At 39.7% G+C, this 15,183-nt stretch overlaps 1 protein-coding gene across 2 annotated transcripts in view; it reads left to right on the top strand.

Annotated features, from left to right (window-relative positions):
• Positions 1-15,183, top strand: part of CHD7 (chromodomain helicase DNA binding protein 7) — a 204,508-nt gene that overhangs the window by 113,475 nt on the left and 75,850 nt on the right. For both annotated transcript variants that reach the window (XM_067553721.1, XM_067553722.1), the window contains exon 3: positions 13,609-14,039. In XM_067553721.1, the coding sequence (XP_067409822.1) occupies positions 13,609-14,039 (431 nt within the window). The remainder of the gene's footprint in view (positions 1-13,608; positions 14,040-15,183) is intronic.

The raw sequence follows: 15,183 nt of genomic DNA, 5'->3' as shown, positions 1-15,183 counted from the left end.
AAAATAATGGATGGTTTTGCAGCAATGGGATTCCCTAACTGCGGTGGGATGATAGATGGCACTCACATCCCCATTTTGGCCCCAGACCACCTTCCGACAGAGTACATCAACAGAAAGGGCTACTTTTCTATGCTATTGCAAGTGCTGGTGGATCACTGGGGTTGTCACTGACATCAATATGAGCTGGTTAGGAAAGGTGCAAGATACATGCATCTTTAGGAACACTGGCCTGTACAGAAAGCTGCAAGGAGGACTTTTTTCCAGACTAGAAGATTTCCATTGGGGATGTGGAAATGCCCATAGTAACCCTGGGAAATCCAACCTACCCCTTGCTCCAATTGCTCATGAAGTCTTACTCTGGCAACCTTGATTCTGCAGCAAAGAGCACTTCAACAACAGGCTCAGCAGGTGCAGAATGACCTTGAATGTACCTTTGGCTGCTTAAAGGGCTGCTGGTGGTGCCTTTTCAGCAGGTTAGACCTCAGTGAAGAAAATATTCCCATGGTCGTAGCAGCTTGCTGTGCTTTACATAACATTTGTAAAGCTAAGGGGGAAAACTTACTTGTGGGGTGGAGTGTTGAGGTGGATCAGCTGGGTGCTGCTTTTGAGTAACCAGATACCAGGGCTGTGAGAGGAGCTCAGTGGGGAGTTACTCAAATCAGAGAGGCTTTAAAAGGAGCATTTTGACAATGAGCCATAGTAATGTGTGTGGCTGTAATGCCGTGAGTCACACATTGTTTTCTTGTACTGCTGTATGAACCTTGTAATGATTACTGTGTGTGCAGTAATGTAACCATGCAAATGCACCTATTGGCACTGCCTGTGAATTTTTAGAAGCAACCACCATATGTAGAAGACTAATAAAAATTCATTCACTTTCTATAAGTACACTTTTATTTTACAACCATGGAAATGTTTCTGTGTTCTGGTTGCACATTTGCCAGTGATGTTCTTACACCTGGTTGTATGTTCAACTGTCATTGTGAAAAGTCTCCCTTGGGCTGGAGTGCCTGGGGTACTATGACAGCCCTGGAAGATGCGAGGAATGTTGGGGAGGGCCTGGAAGGCAGTTCTATATGGAGTGCAGGAGGAGGCAAACACGGATGTGTTCTGCCTGAAGTTCAATCAGGGATTGCAATACTTCTGTTCGCTCCCTGAGTAGCGTTCTCATCTGCTTCTGCCCCTGTTTCCTATCCTGACTATCCATCCAGAGTTTGTTATTGATATCCTCTCTTCAGGCTCTCTGTTCACAATCCGAAGCACCAGAGGATTGCAGCACCTCCTGGAACACATCTTCCTTACTCTTGTTCAGTTTCCTTATCAGATGGAGCTGGTGTGCAAGAGGAGACCTTCAAGAGCACATCTGCAGATGCTAAAGAAACAATAGTCAGAAGTCCACAGACAGGGATGATAGCAGCTGATATCTCGCTCCTGAGGGTGACTGAGGCCGCAAGGGTGAAGCTCCTGCACATGTGTGGCTGTAGACCCGGTTGGTGTGCTGCTTGCCTATGTGCTGCTATGGTGCCTGCAGAAGGAATTGCTAATTGGCACAGCTCAGTTTCCCACCGTGGGAGGAAAAAACAAGGCAGACACTCCAAGACACCTTTGGCAGAGGATTTCAGATTACCTCCATGAAAGTTTCCTAGAGATCTCTGGAGGATTCCCAAGACATAAACAAACTTTTCCGCAGGGTCCCCTCTGCCTAGCTGTACAGGGGAATGAGAAGCAGATACAAACTGTACCTGTGTTGATTATTTCAATCCCTCTTCTAGCCTGACTAAAGAGCAGAACCATGTGTCTGCAGTATTGAAGCAGAATGAGTACTTACCAGAGCTTCCCTCCCCTGCATCAGGCGTGCCAGAGCCGGAGTGCTGGGACTGGCTAGACTGCTCTGTAGTTAAAAAGAGGCCCTGGCTCACTATGCCCATGGCTGTCCCTGTCCCCCATCCTCCTATGCCTCCACTTCCTCATCCACCATATCATCCTTGGGGTTCACTCTGCTGGCCACTGACTCCAGTGCTCTCTCCCCTCCCTCCCTGCCGAAGTATCCACAGGGCTCTTGGCAGTAGAGGTGGGGTTGCCACCAACGATGGTGTGCAGCTCCTTGTAGAAGTGGAATATCTGCAGCTCCATACCAGGGTGACGATTGGCATCCCTTGTCTTCTGGTATGCCTGCCTCAGCTTTTTGATTTTTTTCATGGCACTGTTGCGTGTTCCTATCATACACCACCTCCTCCATGCCCCGAGCAATCTGCCGATAAATATCAAAGTTCCTGCAGGTGGAATGGAGCTCTGACTGCATAGACTCCTCTCCCCACAGACCCAGGCAATCCACCACCTCTGGTGTACTCCAGAAAGGAGCACATTCCTGCAGGGAGCCAGCATGGTCAGCTGGGCAAATGCTATGTGAGGTCTCCATGCCGAGCAAACAGGAGGAATAATTAAAAAAATTCCCATGGCTTTAAAAGGGGAGAGGGGCATGCTTCAGGGCAGCAGAGTTCAAACAGCTGATCAGAGCGGTCACTGTGGGCATTGTGGTACGCACCCCCTGGAGACCAGAGGGTCACGTAAGCAACACAGTGTCTACACTGACACTGTGTCACTCTAACTACATTGCCCTAAATGCTATGCCTCTTGTCGAGGTGGTTTTATTATGTCGGTGTAGCAGAAAAGTTAAACCAACGGGAGGAGCTTTGAAATACATTAAACCTCCATAATTAGGTCAACAAAAGTTGCCTTATGTCTATTTAACTTTGTAGTGTAGACAAGCTGAAAATCAGGCTGAACTTTACAGATTGGCACTTAAGTACCTAACTTGAAAGAACATATTTTTATGTTGAGGGAGAGGTAGGAGGTAGCAAGAAGAATGTAATTCTCATCCTTCCAAAAGAGTTTTCTTATGCCTAGAAATAGCTGTGAAAGGGTTCTGATTTTTGCTATGGCTACTGGGTTCAGTTTTATACTGTGATACAATCTTTTGCAACGATAGTACAAGCACAAGACTTAAGAATTTGTCTTTTGTTTATATGTTGAGTCACTGTTTACAGGAATTATACATCAAAATAACTTATACTAGTTTTAAAAATTTGCATAAAGGTGAATAGGTGTGGGTTTTTTTCTTGAAGCAGCAGCCTAACTATTGTATTGAATTTCTCACAAAACTGTCTACTTCAAATTCTTCAGTTTTATATCATTTTTGCATCAAAAAGTTTGTCTGGAGTGGTCTCATTTTATGAGAATTCACCCAGGCAACTTCCATTGGAGTTGCACAGCCAGCACCTGTTATAAATAAAGTTGAGAGTAAACCTTGTGTTTATGGATACTGTTGGAAGAACCAGGGGGATTTTCTAGTGTTCGGCTCCTTTTTGATTTTGTGTTGAAAATCCACCTTATGCTATAAGGAAACTGATAACCAAAATCATTTAAAAACAGACCATTGGCTCAGGTCATGCTTCAAACACATGAGATCAAAAGTAGTGCTGAGTTAGCTGAGTGTACATCAGGCACCCTTTAGTGTGCCCATCCTTTCCCTACCTTTTGCTTAACGTGTTAGAGTTCTTTGGGCACAGATATGGAAAGCATAGGGGAAAAATTTCATTAGTATGTTTGTGTGTTTCTTGCCTCTTGGACCATAGATAATTGAAGTGCAAACTTTTCCATTGTGCTATAAATGGGTGTGAGGAATTTTCATGAAGGTGACTGTGGCTTGGATAAGTGAAATCCATTTGACGTAGAACTCAGTCAACAGGTGATTAACTGGTGGTGATGTTGAGCTGCGGGTCATCACTGTGATGAATTCTATGCCCAGTTTGTCCTACAATGTGTGGATGGCAGTACCGCTAGCGCTGATAAAATTTGTTTACGTGGGAGTTTTTGACTTCTCTGTTCATAGGAAAAACATGTCAGTTAGTTAGGATGTGTCTAGGTTTCTAATATGTAGAATTCAATCTAAATTCTTGAGCAGTGCAAGCTAGGAGCCCTCAACACTTTCATACCATGGAACACTTCATAACAGAGCTGTTGTTTTGGGGACCATCCCATGTCCCATTTGCAGTAGTATAAAATCTCTGTGGCAACTACAGCAACTGCTTATGTGGAAAAAGTAGTTTGGAAAGTAGGTATATATTCAGCTGTCTTTAGTGTCTACTCTTGCTCTTCATGTCAATTTCCCCTCCTATCAGTTCTAGTTCTTTCAGTGGCAAACAAGGAGAGCCAATACAATGTGCCTAGTCAACCCTCCATGAGCTTCCACCTAGAAGAGCTCAGTGGTTCACAGACCACAGTTTAAGGAATTGTAACTCCGCATATTCCAGGCAAGTATCAAAACAACATTGCCACTTCCAACTACTGCAAAATGTGACAGCATGCTTGATTGTTTGGGGATCATTTGTAAACGTAATTAATTTCCTTGAATTCTTTTCACTAGCTGTCATAAAGGTAATGGGGGAATTATCAACTTGTGGTGGTGGTGATACATACTACTTTAAATGTGTTGTGGCCCACCTAATTGAGAGACCTGCTGTCTGTTCATTATCCTTTATAGATTTATTTTTCCCCAAACCATGATGGGGTTATATGTTCAGTTCAGCTAAATAAGTGGGTGAATGTGCACTTGCAGTGACGGCCCAAGTATGTAGAATTGGGGTCTATTGGAGGTCAGTTTTAACCATTCTCTCATGATCTTTAGGACACTGTCAACTTGAAAATCATTTGTCTGAAAATTTTTTACCACATATAAAACACCTAAGATTAAAAGTTAGCAAAAATACATTTGTTTTTCATTTTACTTTGAGCATCTTGACAGCACTTTGTGTATAGCCAGTTTTACTACTTCCTATTATATATTCAGTCAGTTTCTCCCTTTCAGAATAGACCCTTTTAAGTAGTCATAGGGGAGCAGAAAAATTTGCTTTAAAAATAAAATGGCATTTAAAGGGCATTCCAACAAAAAGTGAGCATTTCACTGGGAAGAATGACTAATAAATGTTGTATGCTGTGTTGGTTCCAGGATATTAGAGAGACATGGGGTGAGGTAATATCTTTTATTGGACCAGCTTCTATTGGTGAGAGAGACAAGCTTTCAAGTTACAGAGCTCTTCTTCAGCTCTGGGAAAGATACTCTGGCCATGTCTACACTGAGCTTACAGCGGCACAGCTGTACTGACGCAGCTGCACCACTGTAAGATCACTCATGTAGCCGCTTTTTACTGTTGGGAGAGAACTCTCCAGTCGACATAATAATAAAACCACCTCAACAAGTGGTGGTAGCCATGTCAGTGGGAGAACTCCTGTTGACAGAGCACTGTCCTTTGTGTGTGTGGGTTTTTTTCAGATCCCTGAGCGACATAAGTTTGCCAACGTAAGTGGTAATGTAGACATGGCCTCACTGTCACAGCTAAACTCAAGATCGCACAGATAGTTTAGCATAAGTAGTTAGCACATGTTCCAAGGGACCATTCAAGTTGAAGTGGCCTGTTAATACTATTTCTTGTTAGAAAGGTGTTAATATAGTTTCTGCAGGATATAACTTGGAATGAGTAGAAAGCAGAGATACCGAATGTGTCTTCAGATTTACTAAATTATGAGATTTATTTAATCATTACCCTACCCATTGTAAAACAGTTTACAATACTTTGACCTTCTCTGTAGTGTCCAAAGAAAATGTGGAAATTCTCCAGAATTGTTTTTCTCAAAAAGTGTAACTATTTTGGCCTTTCCGTATATTGTAAAAGGGACCTCTGGAAAAATTAAGTTCGTAGCAGATAAAATCAGCTGTCTATCACCCTGGATCCTGAAATATTATTTATGGTAGGTATTTCTGAGGTACCTGTCACTATGGTATTTTGTAAGCAAATAGCACTTGTACTGATTCTTCCAACTTTGTAGCTGGACTACTGCTGGTACTATTTTTGCTAGTGTCGACCAGGTCTGAGCATGTTCCAGATGCAGGGGTCAGCGTGAAAGAAGGCTTGAAGCCAAGAATGGGGAAAAGACAAAGGAATAAGTAGGGTGAAAGTTTTAGGAAGAGAATATGGAGTGAAAAGGAAAATGAGAGCACAGGTATTTAGGGACAAAAATATATAGGGTGTTGTGCAGGTAGGTAAAGATTCAGAGCAAGAATTTAATTCAGGAAAAGATGGGACGCTAACGAAGGGATTCAAAGTGATGGGAATGGGCATGTATTGCATATGGAAATTATACCTCCCTGATGAACTTGCCATGGAGCTTCAAGCTACCAATGACCTTCCTATCTTACACAACTTTTTCCAGATGCATTGCTGCTGTCTCCTATTGTCTAACTTCTTGTCCCTACCTCCCCCTCTTTAAAAAGTTGTCTGAATTTAGTTATAGGATGCTGTCTGAAGAGAATTAGCATATCTGTTTAGGTGGAGGAGCTAAAACTTACTAGAATTATACCTGTTATAGAAGAAAAGTATTCAGCAGTGATTTGCTTAAACTGAAAAGTTTGGATCAGTATCAGATTGTCCCATAATTTGGAGATGGTGTTGGATGCAGTTCAGATTTTGGTGTCAAGAAACTAATTGGACATTTCTTATCATGTTATATGCCCTGGTTAACACATGAGGTTCCAAAAGTGTAAACAAAATATGGTTACCATCCATGTGCTTCACAGCGTCTGAAGGGGCCTGTGGAGTCTAGAAGTGCACCAGATACAAATTAAAATGGGGGTTCCTCAGCTGTAGGAGTAAATAGGGATTTTTTTGAACGCTAGTGTTTATATCTGACAAAGTTAGCTGAGTCATGTCACATACTCTGCTGCTCTCACTGTAGAACTGAAAAGCTCAATATTGGCTCAAGAGGCTCCTCTGCCAGGGAACTGACACTCATCTGCTGTCAGTGCTTAAGTATAGTTCAGTTGTTTCAATCCTTGCTCAAGCAACAGAAGGATTCTCCTCCTTAACTCCCCTCCACCCTCCCTCCCCACACTAACCCTCATTGGATTAATTCTACATCCTGTCCATCCTGCCACTTTACATAACAGGCCTCATTTGAGCCATCCTTCTTTTCTGAGCAGTGGAAAATGAGTTTGGATCTAAATGTGTAAACATCCATGGAACACAAGCTTCTTTACTTTTAATTTATGACATTTTTTTGAGTGTAGAATGTTTGTTTGCAGCTAAAAATAAATTTGAACTCCAGGGGTGAGACTGTACATATCAGAAGAATTTTCTTAAATACCATGTTTGTGTGAAATTTGTTCAGATATGGTTGAGTTTTAATTTTATGAAAAAATCATTTTGCTGTCAATGGTAATCTGTTGAGCAGCAAGTTATTTTAAAAAAAGGTGTGTTTAAAAGACTTGGGAATCTTCACATTTTCTCTAATAAACAAGATTTTAGCAATGTCTTGCATGGCGATATTGCATGTTAATGACATCGATTAACTGTCAAGCAGTAGGAATTGATGAGAAAATGTCCATAGTAAAATTAAATGGCATTACTGAAGACAGTACTGCTGGTTAGGGAGGTGACTAGACCCAGTAGTCTGTTGTAGGAGTATTAATGTGAGCTCCAGGTTTTTTTCACATGATTAAAATGGGCCATCTGTTCTTTGTTAAATGTTTACAAAAACAGCTTTTCTCTAAAAGATTTTAGGAGATGTGGGTCTGGTAAACACTGCAACATTTCTGAGCACCTTTTTCACCTTATTTCAAATAGTACCAAAAATAATTCTGCCTGCATATCAAACAGGATTAATATCTATTTGTATTTAATCTTTACTGGTTTTTTTCCTGTGGAAGATAAAATTCTTTACAAGATGCTAAATTGTGGCCTTATTTATTACTAAAAGCAGTGGGAAAAAATTTGTGTTCTGAAGTGTGCATGTAAATTTTCAATCTTTTTTTGTAAATGTCTGTAGTACATACTATTTTCTAATTGTGTAAATGGAAAACTGGGTTCTGTCATTGGAAACTGTGACCCTGTAACTAGTTAAACCTATGGAGATTTAAAGAAGAACTATTTGAAATGATTCCCTGTGATATGTTTTAAGCCAATATTTACTGGTAAGCACCTGTCCTTCCTTCCTTTCCTTCCTCATCCCTGTTATTTTAAAAAAAAAACTTTTAAAAAATCAGACAACTGTTTTAGGGTAGAGAAATGCCTCCTTCAAGCTGCTTTTGATCTCTCTGCCTCCTCCCAGTTTTGTGCTGCTCCTACATAGCTTCACACTAGGGAGCAATGTGGGGCTGTCAATCAGGGATATACAGTTTAAGAATGGTGCAAAAATATTGACATAAAATGCATGCAAAATTAGAATTAATCACACCCACTTTTGAAAAGTATAATGCTAAAAATTAAAAATCATAATCTGTGTAAATTCGAAACTACAATATTTGTGAAGAGAAGGTAGAATGAGACAAAAGGTATTTTCCAAATTGTAACAAACAAATGAAAACTAATTAGAGCAAAGTGAAGGCTGTTTCATTAGTGTATGCTTTTGCGGTATGTGAATGAAATTTTCTAGCAATACAGAAATATTTAAATATATGAGGTATTTTATTTAGTTGACTGGGATGCCTATTTTTAATTTTCAATAACATAACGTGAATAGGAGTGGGTACCAACATTCTTAGATTTTTGGTTATCAAATTTCATATGTAAATTGTGCATATAATATATAGATTAAATATCTTTAAGCACCACTTGAGTGAATGTTATATATAAGCCTTTTTGAGATAGTGAGTGGGACTAAAAGAAGCTGAAAATCTATGGGTTGACATCTTACAAAACTTAATTCACTGTAGTTTTGAAAGGTTCTTAAGAAGTGAATGAGATGGGGAAACTAAACATTTTTAACATTTTAATGTAAAGTCTTGACATGAGGCAGAAAAGTTAAAATCATGACTGCATTATCAATAATTTTCACACCATTGTGCGTGTGGAGAGTGGGAGAGAATGTGAACCTTAACTTCAAATTTCCTGGGTTTTTTGGGTTTTTTTACTCGTCTTTTCTAAACTTGCAATTTCTAGATGGTTTTTGGATCTCTTTTTTAAAAAAAAAAAAGTCATGTAGGGGATGGCGAGGTGAGGCAAGGCAGAGGATATTTTTTAATTGCACTAAAAAATGTCACGTGTGTGTGTGTGTGCACATGTGTGCGCAAAAATAAAGTAATTTAAAATCAGTGGATCAATCTTACCAACTTTGCTTCAGAGGCACCCTTTGAAAAGTGGCTAATATTTAAAAATCCTCAGTCTTGTAGTTCATTTTGCAGATACATTGAAAAGACTTTCTGAAACTGTTAATGTTAGTGGCTTGTCTGGCTGCTGCATTTTTAAAAAATCCTTGTCAATCATTATTTTTAAAAGAAAAACTGTCAACTTTAATTTGGCTCAAAAGTTAGAGATCTTGTAAACAAGCTTTTGCAAAACTTAAGATCAATAGAAATGTCTTTTTAAAAAAATTCCAATACAGATATTTTTAAACAAATATTTCCCCTCAGCATTGCCACCAAAACCAGAAGCTAGAGTTTATTTATCCAACAGTGCTAAAAGCTATCAAGTGCAAGTAAACAATTGCAGGTAAATGTAGGCAAGATATTACAAGGGCTTGGACAATTTTAATGCCATCCAGAAAACAAAGGCTACTATCTTTCTAAAGTGTGATTTAAAAGTCTTGGTGATGATATCTGAAAGCAGCAACCTGTAGGGAAGTGTAGGGCATGTTCACAACCCGTCTCCTGGGAAAATGGAAGGTAATGGGATTCCTACCAGATTGCGAAGTAAATGAACAGTGGAGAGAAATTTGAATTTACTCATATTCTTTATGGGGTTCTAAATTCTGTATATCATTCAAGGAGAGGATCTGGGTGTCATTGTGGGCAGCTAAGAGAAAACCTTGGCTCAATGTGCAACTGTAGTTAAACTAAACAAGGTTTTGGGATGGGTATGGAATGGGGACTATTATAAAATATGGGGACTATTATGATGCTTTTGTGTCAGTTGATGAGGTGTAGCCTAACCTAGAATAATGTGTGCAGAAATGGTCACTCATCTTTAAAAAGAAAAAGGCAAAATTAGAAGGATCAGCAATTGATATGAGTGGGAGTATTCCTTTGTAAAGCACTTTGAGAGCTATGGCTGAAGAGCACTATTTAAGAGCTAGGTATTTTATTTTCAGAAAGGAGTTGAATAAGATGGAAGAATAAAAGTACATAAAACAATGAATGGTAGAGAAGGTGACTCAAGAGCTTCTGTTTTCCTTGTCTCAAAACACAAAAACAAGGGGACAGTCAATTACATTTAAAAGATGACCGATTCAAAACTGATGAAAGGGAATACTTTTTCATATATGTAATTAAAATGTGGAACTGATTGCTACATGATTATACTGGGGCCAGAAATTTTGCCAAGTTCAAAAAAAATTGGGCACTTGTATGGATAATAACTTAGAACTATCTATATCATTAATAGTTATAATTAATGTGAACAGAGATTTTGGAAGAGGTATTAAACTTCATTTTTTGGGGTGAAAGACGGTTTTTTTCAGGAGGGGACCTAATATGCGGGAACATCTGCCTAGCCTCAGGTTGTTTACACCTTTCCCTGAAGTATCTGTTTCTACTGTCAGATACAAGACTAGATGGACCACATGTATGCTCAGGTGTGGCAATTCCTGTGTGTCATTCTGGACCGTGCTTAGGGATGCCATGTTTTATATTGGCTTCTATCAGTGAAGTGCCTGATAAATTTGAACTCCCCTGTCCCCATTTTTTTGGAAGGAACAGTGTGTTTATTTTCTATCTCCCATCTCTCCACCATCATTTTCCCTGCGGTAGCAGAAAATCCACTTCCTCATCACTATTACAATAGTGGCTACAGGCCTGAACTGAGATCTGGGGCTCCATTGCTGCATACACTTGAGACATTCCTTAAAATAAAGAGTTTACAATCTAATAGAGGCACAGAAAAGTGAAGTGAATTGCCCAGGGTCACACAGCAAGTCATTGTCTTAGCCAGGAATAAAACCTAGGTCTTCTGTCTTGCAATCCCACTCTCCTGGGTTCTTTGCAATGAATAGTTCCATTGCCTATAGGGTGCTGTCCAAGGCTTTTCCAAGCAGCAGTAAAGTAAGTGATTTTTCTTGGTAGTTCCAATGCTGCTACTTAGGATAGCTGTAAGATGCAGTAGAGGCACATCTAGCACAGGTGCAGCTCCATTGATGGAAGTTAGTATATACTATGTATGTTCTTATTGCTGAGTATCTACAATGAGGGGAAAATACCTGCCCCAGTCTATGCTAATGTTTCTGCTGTTGCAACCTCTGGTGAACTTGCAGCAGTGCTAAGCCAACAATAGGATAAGTGCTGAAAATTCTCACTGTATAGCTACTAGGCAGCACTATTTAGATTTACATTTTGAAGCTCATAGTAACAGCCATGAGGAATTAAAAACCTGAAACAACAACACCTTGGATGACAAAAATGTGTCTATATTAGGAAAATTTGGCATGCTAACCATAATTTGGATCTCTAACAAAACTGTTATGCCATAGATCAACACACAATTGCTATGTATGAGGCCTCCGTGGGTAATAAACATGACATACGCATGTATATACATTAGACAATTCACACCTTACATTAGTGGTAGACCAGGTTCGGAATTGCAGTCAGACAGTTGCAACTCTGGAACACCCGAAAAAGAACAGAAAAAGGATATTAGTGACATTACTAGAGTTACACAAGCCTGCTTCCCCCTCCACCCCGAAGTATCCACCTCACTACTTACCTTTCCCATGGCTCAGTGATCCATCCCTGCCTTCCAAATGTTTGGACCTCATGTAAAGCCCTGGTAGGGCTCTTTTCCATCTGGAATCAGGCCTGTCATCTCATTCCCTCATCTTGAGGGGAGACAAAAAAGAAGAGGAAAATTCAGTGAAACAAAACACGCACAAAGAAATAGGGAAGGAAAACTACACAACAAAATATACAGTTGTAAAAGTAATATCAGAAAAAGCAGTGAAATCACTTTATATCCTCCATAGTATCATAGTAAACTCTGGATCATCTGATTCTGAGCTGTTCTGGCAGCAGATTGGGTGTGGAGGGAGGCTAGTGTCATCTGCATTTGATAGTGTGATGGCACAGTGGGACATATGCCTTTGTCTTCAGAGCACTTGTGTATAGTTGTGTAGGGCAGAACCATTTAAAGCACCGAGGGGAACAAAACAAACATGAGAATTGGTGCAAACAGACATTCTATACTTGTTCCAGAGTTCTGCCAAGAACTGTGGGATAGGTACAACCTATAGGCCCTGCAATGCTTTCAAGGAGTGCTGTGTGAGAACATGATACACTGCATACTCAAAATAGGATGCCTAGCATGAGTGTTTTTGTACTAGTCCTCTGTGCCTGATCTGCAGAGGATAAGAGTTCATTACAACCCCAGCTAAAGAATCGTGGCTCTTTAGCATGTCCTGTAAAAGATCATGCTCTTAGCTCTGGAAGTCCCCAGTTCAATCCTTCAGATTTTGGTCAAAATGGTGATGTCATGCACACACTAATGTAAATAGCACTGATGCAGTTCTCTTGTGTAAATGCAGCCTGTCATTGTCTACTATTAACTTTCCAATGGTATGTATAGAAGCCAAAGTTAATACTTGTTTTTAGATGACAGAAGTGCCTTATAGCTAATTCACTTGTCCCAGTTTTCTGATTTCAAAATAACTGTTACCAAGATATAGAAGTTTTATACAAATAACCTTTATTTCAGGGATGGACAATTTTAGGATAGCAGAAGGCCACAAAACCCCCCAAAAAACCAGTTGGCATGCAATACAGACCTCTCCTTCTCCCCCCCCCCCCCCCCAAAAAAAAAAAATTAAAGATTGAGCCAGATTGCTGAGGTATACATTCTTTTAGTAAAGTTGCTACTGCTTCCTCAATACAGGCTCTACCTCTGCCCCATGCCATCCAGCTCCAGTTACTGCCTACCCATTGATTATCTGGGAGCTGAGAGCTAATGAGGTTTCAGTCAGGGCCTTCCCTCCCCGCCCTCCACCAAGCGTTGGCAGTAACCAGAGCTGGATGGTATGTGATGGAGGCAGAGCCTGTGCTGAAGTGGAGCAGAATGGAGGCAGAGATTGGGATCAGCAGGACCTTGTTTGCCAGGTCATAGTACCACTCAAATTTGGCGTGGCTGTTCCTCCGTTATGCCAACATTGAAGAGGCTCAGCCATTATGCCACCCAGTTTATGCCTCTGCCAGCCCTCCAGCACCCGAACCCCTGGTTGGCTGGATGAGGCCCATACCTGTCTTATTTTTTTCCTTTTTAAGTCTAAATGAATTTTGTTTGGGGATTTATGCCTTTTATACAAAGTTTGTCGTGAATATTTTTATACTTGAGATATCCAGCACTTTATAGCTGTTCTGCCATAACCTTAGCAGCAGCATAGCAATGCTTAGAATTATTGATTGTACAATATTTGATTGAAATGTTGCCAATTAACTTCACATTATCTTTTCTCTTGTCTCCCTCCATGACCTCTCAGCCCCAAAGTAGAGAGCTTTAAGTAAACAATGTGATGGACCACAAATGTGTGTTTTTATTATGCTATACTAATTTAATGCCTATTTGTATTTCTTAGCATTCTCCATCGGAGCCCTTTGTAGAGAAACCAGTGCCGGATATGACTCAGGTTAGTGGACTGAATGCCCAGCTAGTGAAAAATGATGATTACCTGCCATTGATTGAACAGCAGCCTCAGCAAAAGAAGAAGAAAAAGAAAAACAATCACATTCTTGTAGAGGGTCCCAGTAAAGGTTTTGGTAAGGAAGATTTTCCTTGTGGGCTTGACAGCCAGGATCAAACCAGGAACTCATTGGATTGCTCCCAAGAAGACAAAAAGAAAAAGAAAAAGCCCAAGTCAAAAAAGGAGCCGAAGGATCCTAAAGAACCTAAGGAAAAGAAGGAGCCTAAGGAACCCAAGCCTCCCAAAACCCCCAAGACCCCCAAAGAGCCAAAGGAAAAGAAAGCAAAAAATACCACACCAAAACCCAAGACCAGCAAAAAGACAAGGTAGGTCAGGAAATACCTCTTTGCATATGTCATGAGTTGGCATTCTAAACAAAAATAACATACTTCACATATTCATGGGATTTAAAAAAAAAGGAAAAAATATTTTTGTTGGCTTTTAAGCATCTTTTGCTGTATAATATTTCTGAGGAGTACCCAACTCTGTTTTTGTTGTTCAGATTCCCAGTTTACTGATTTGTAATTAATCTAAATGAGCTGGAGTGGTCAAAGTATTTTCCAAAGTGTGAGGCAGTTGATTTGGTTTTTTTTTAAAAGGGCGTTAAAACATCACTGGATCTGTTAGATTTTGGAATTGACTCCTTTTGTTCTATTATTAACGAAGTATTTTTGTGATTTAAGAAATTCAATCAGCAAATGCAAGTTTGACTGAAGTGGGGAGATGGGACTAGAGAAGAGCATTTTCACTAAGGTCTTGTATAGACACAAAAGTATGGATGTGCATATCTGATATAGTATAGAGGGAATAAAATATACTACAAGGCATTTTTATATTGGTATAGTGTCCACATTAGAAGTTGTACCAATTTTAACTATTTTGGTTTAAAAAATGGGAGGGTTTTTAAACAACCCTAAGTGAAATAGTGGCCAAAAAATTGTGGCCTTTCAACCCCATTTCCAAATAGTTGGAACAGGAGAATTATGTCTACTTGACATCATTGATTCTTTTTAGGGTCAGGGTTAAAATCCTAGTAGGCAATATGAGAGAGATCAAATTGCAGTACTTTACACAGTCATATAACAAGAACGCAGGGTTCTAAAGCCAACCCCCTCAAACTATCATGAGTACAAGTGTTCACAGAGAAAACAGAGGAAAAAGACATTTAAACTGATTTTTCCATTTGTACCTAAAATTTCTTACAACTGTTCTGAACCTGTTCCAAACATCTGAATCTGCTTTTCAAGATGTGGCTAATGTTAGAAAATATATAACTTCCAGATGGAAGCACAACCAGACCTGGTTAATCCAAATCAGTTTGCAGAATCCATTTGTATTAAGATTTAAAAAAAAAAAAAAAAGTTGATTAACAAATCAACTTTGCATGTATTCTGCAAGGCTGGTTACTGTTTAATTCTTTCTGATACAGATATATGGATAAATAAAGCTCAGATAGTATGGGACTTCTAG

This window comes from Emydura macquarii, unplaced genomic scaffold (assembly GCF_026122565.2).
Source record: "Emydura macquarii macquarii isolate MOO-44397 ecotype Brisbane River unplaced genomic scaffold, CSIRO-AGI_Emac_v2 contig_1477, whole genome shotgun sequence".
NCBI classification, from domain to species: Eukaryota; Metazoa; Chordata; order Testudines; family Chelidae; genus Emydura; species Emydura macquarii.
Note: the sequence above shows the minus strand (reverse complement) of the source record. Positions and strands in the feature narration are given on the sequence as shown.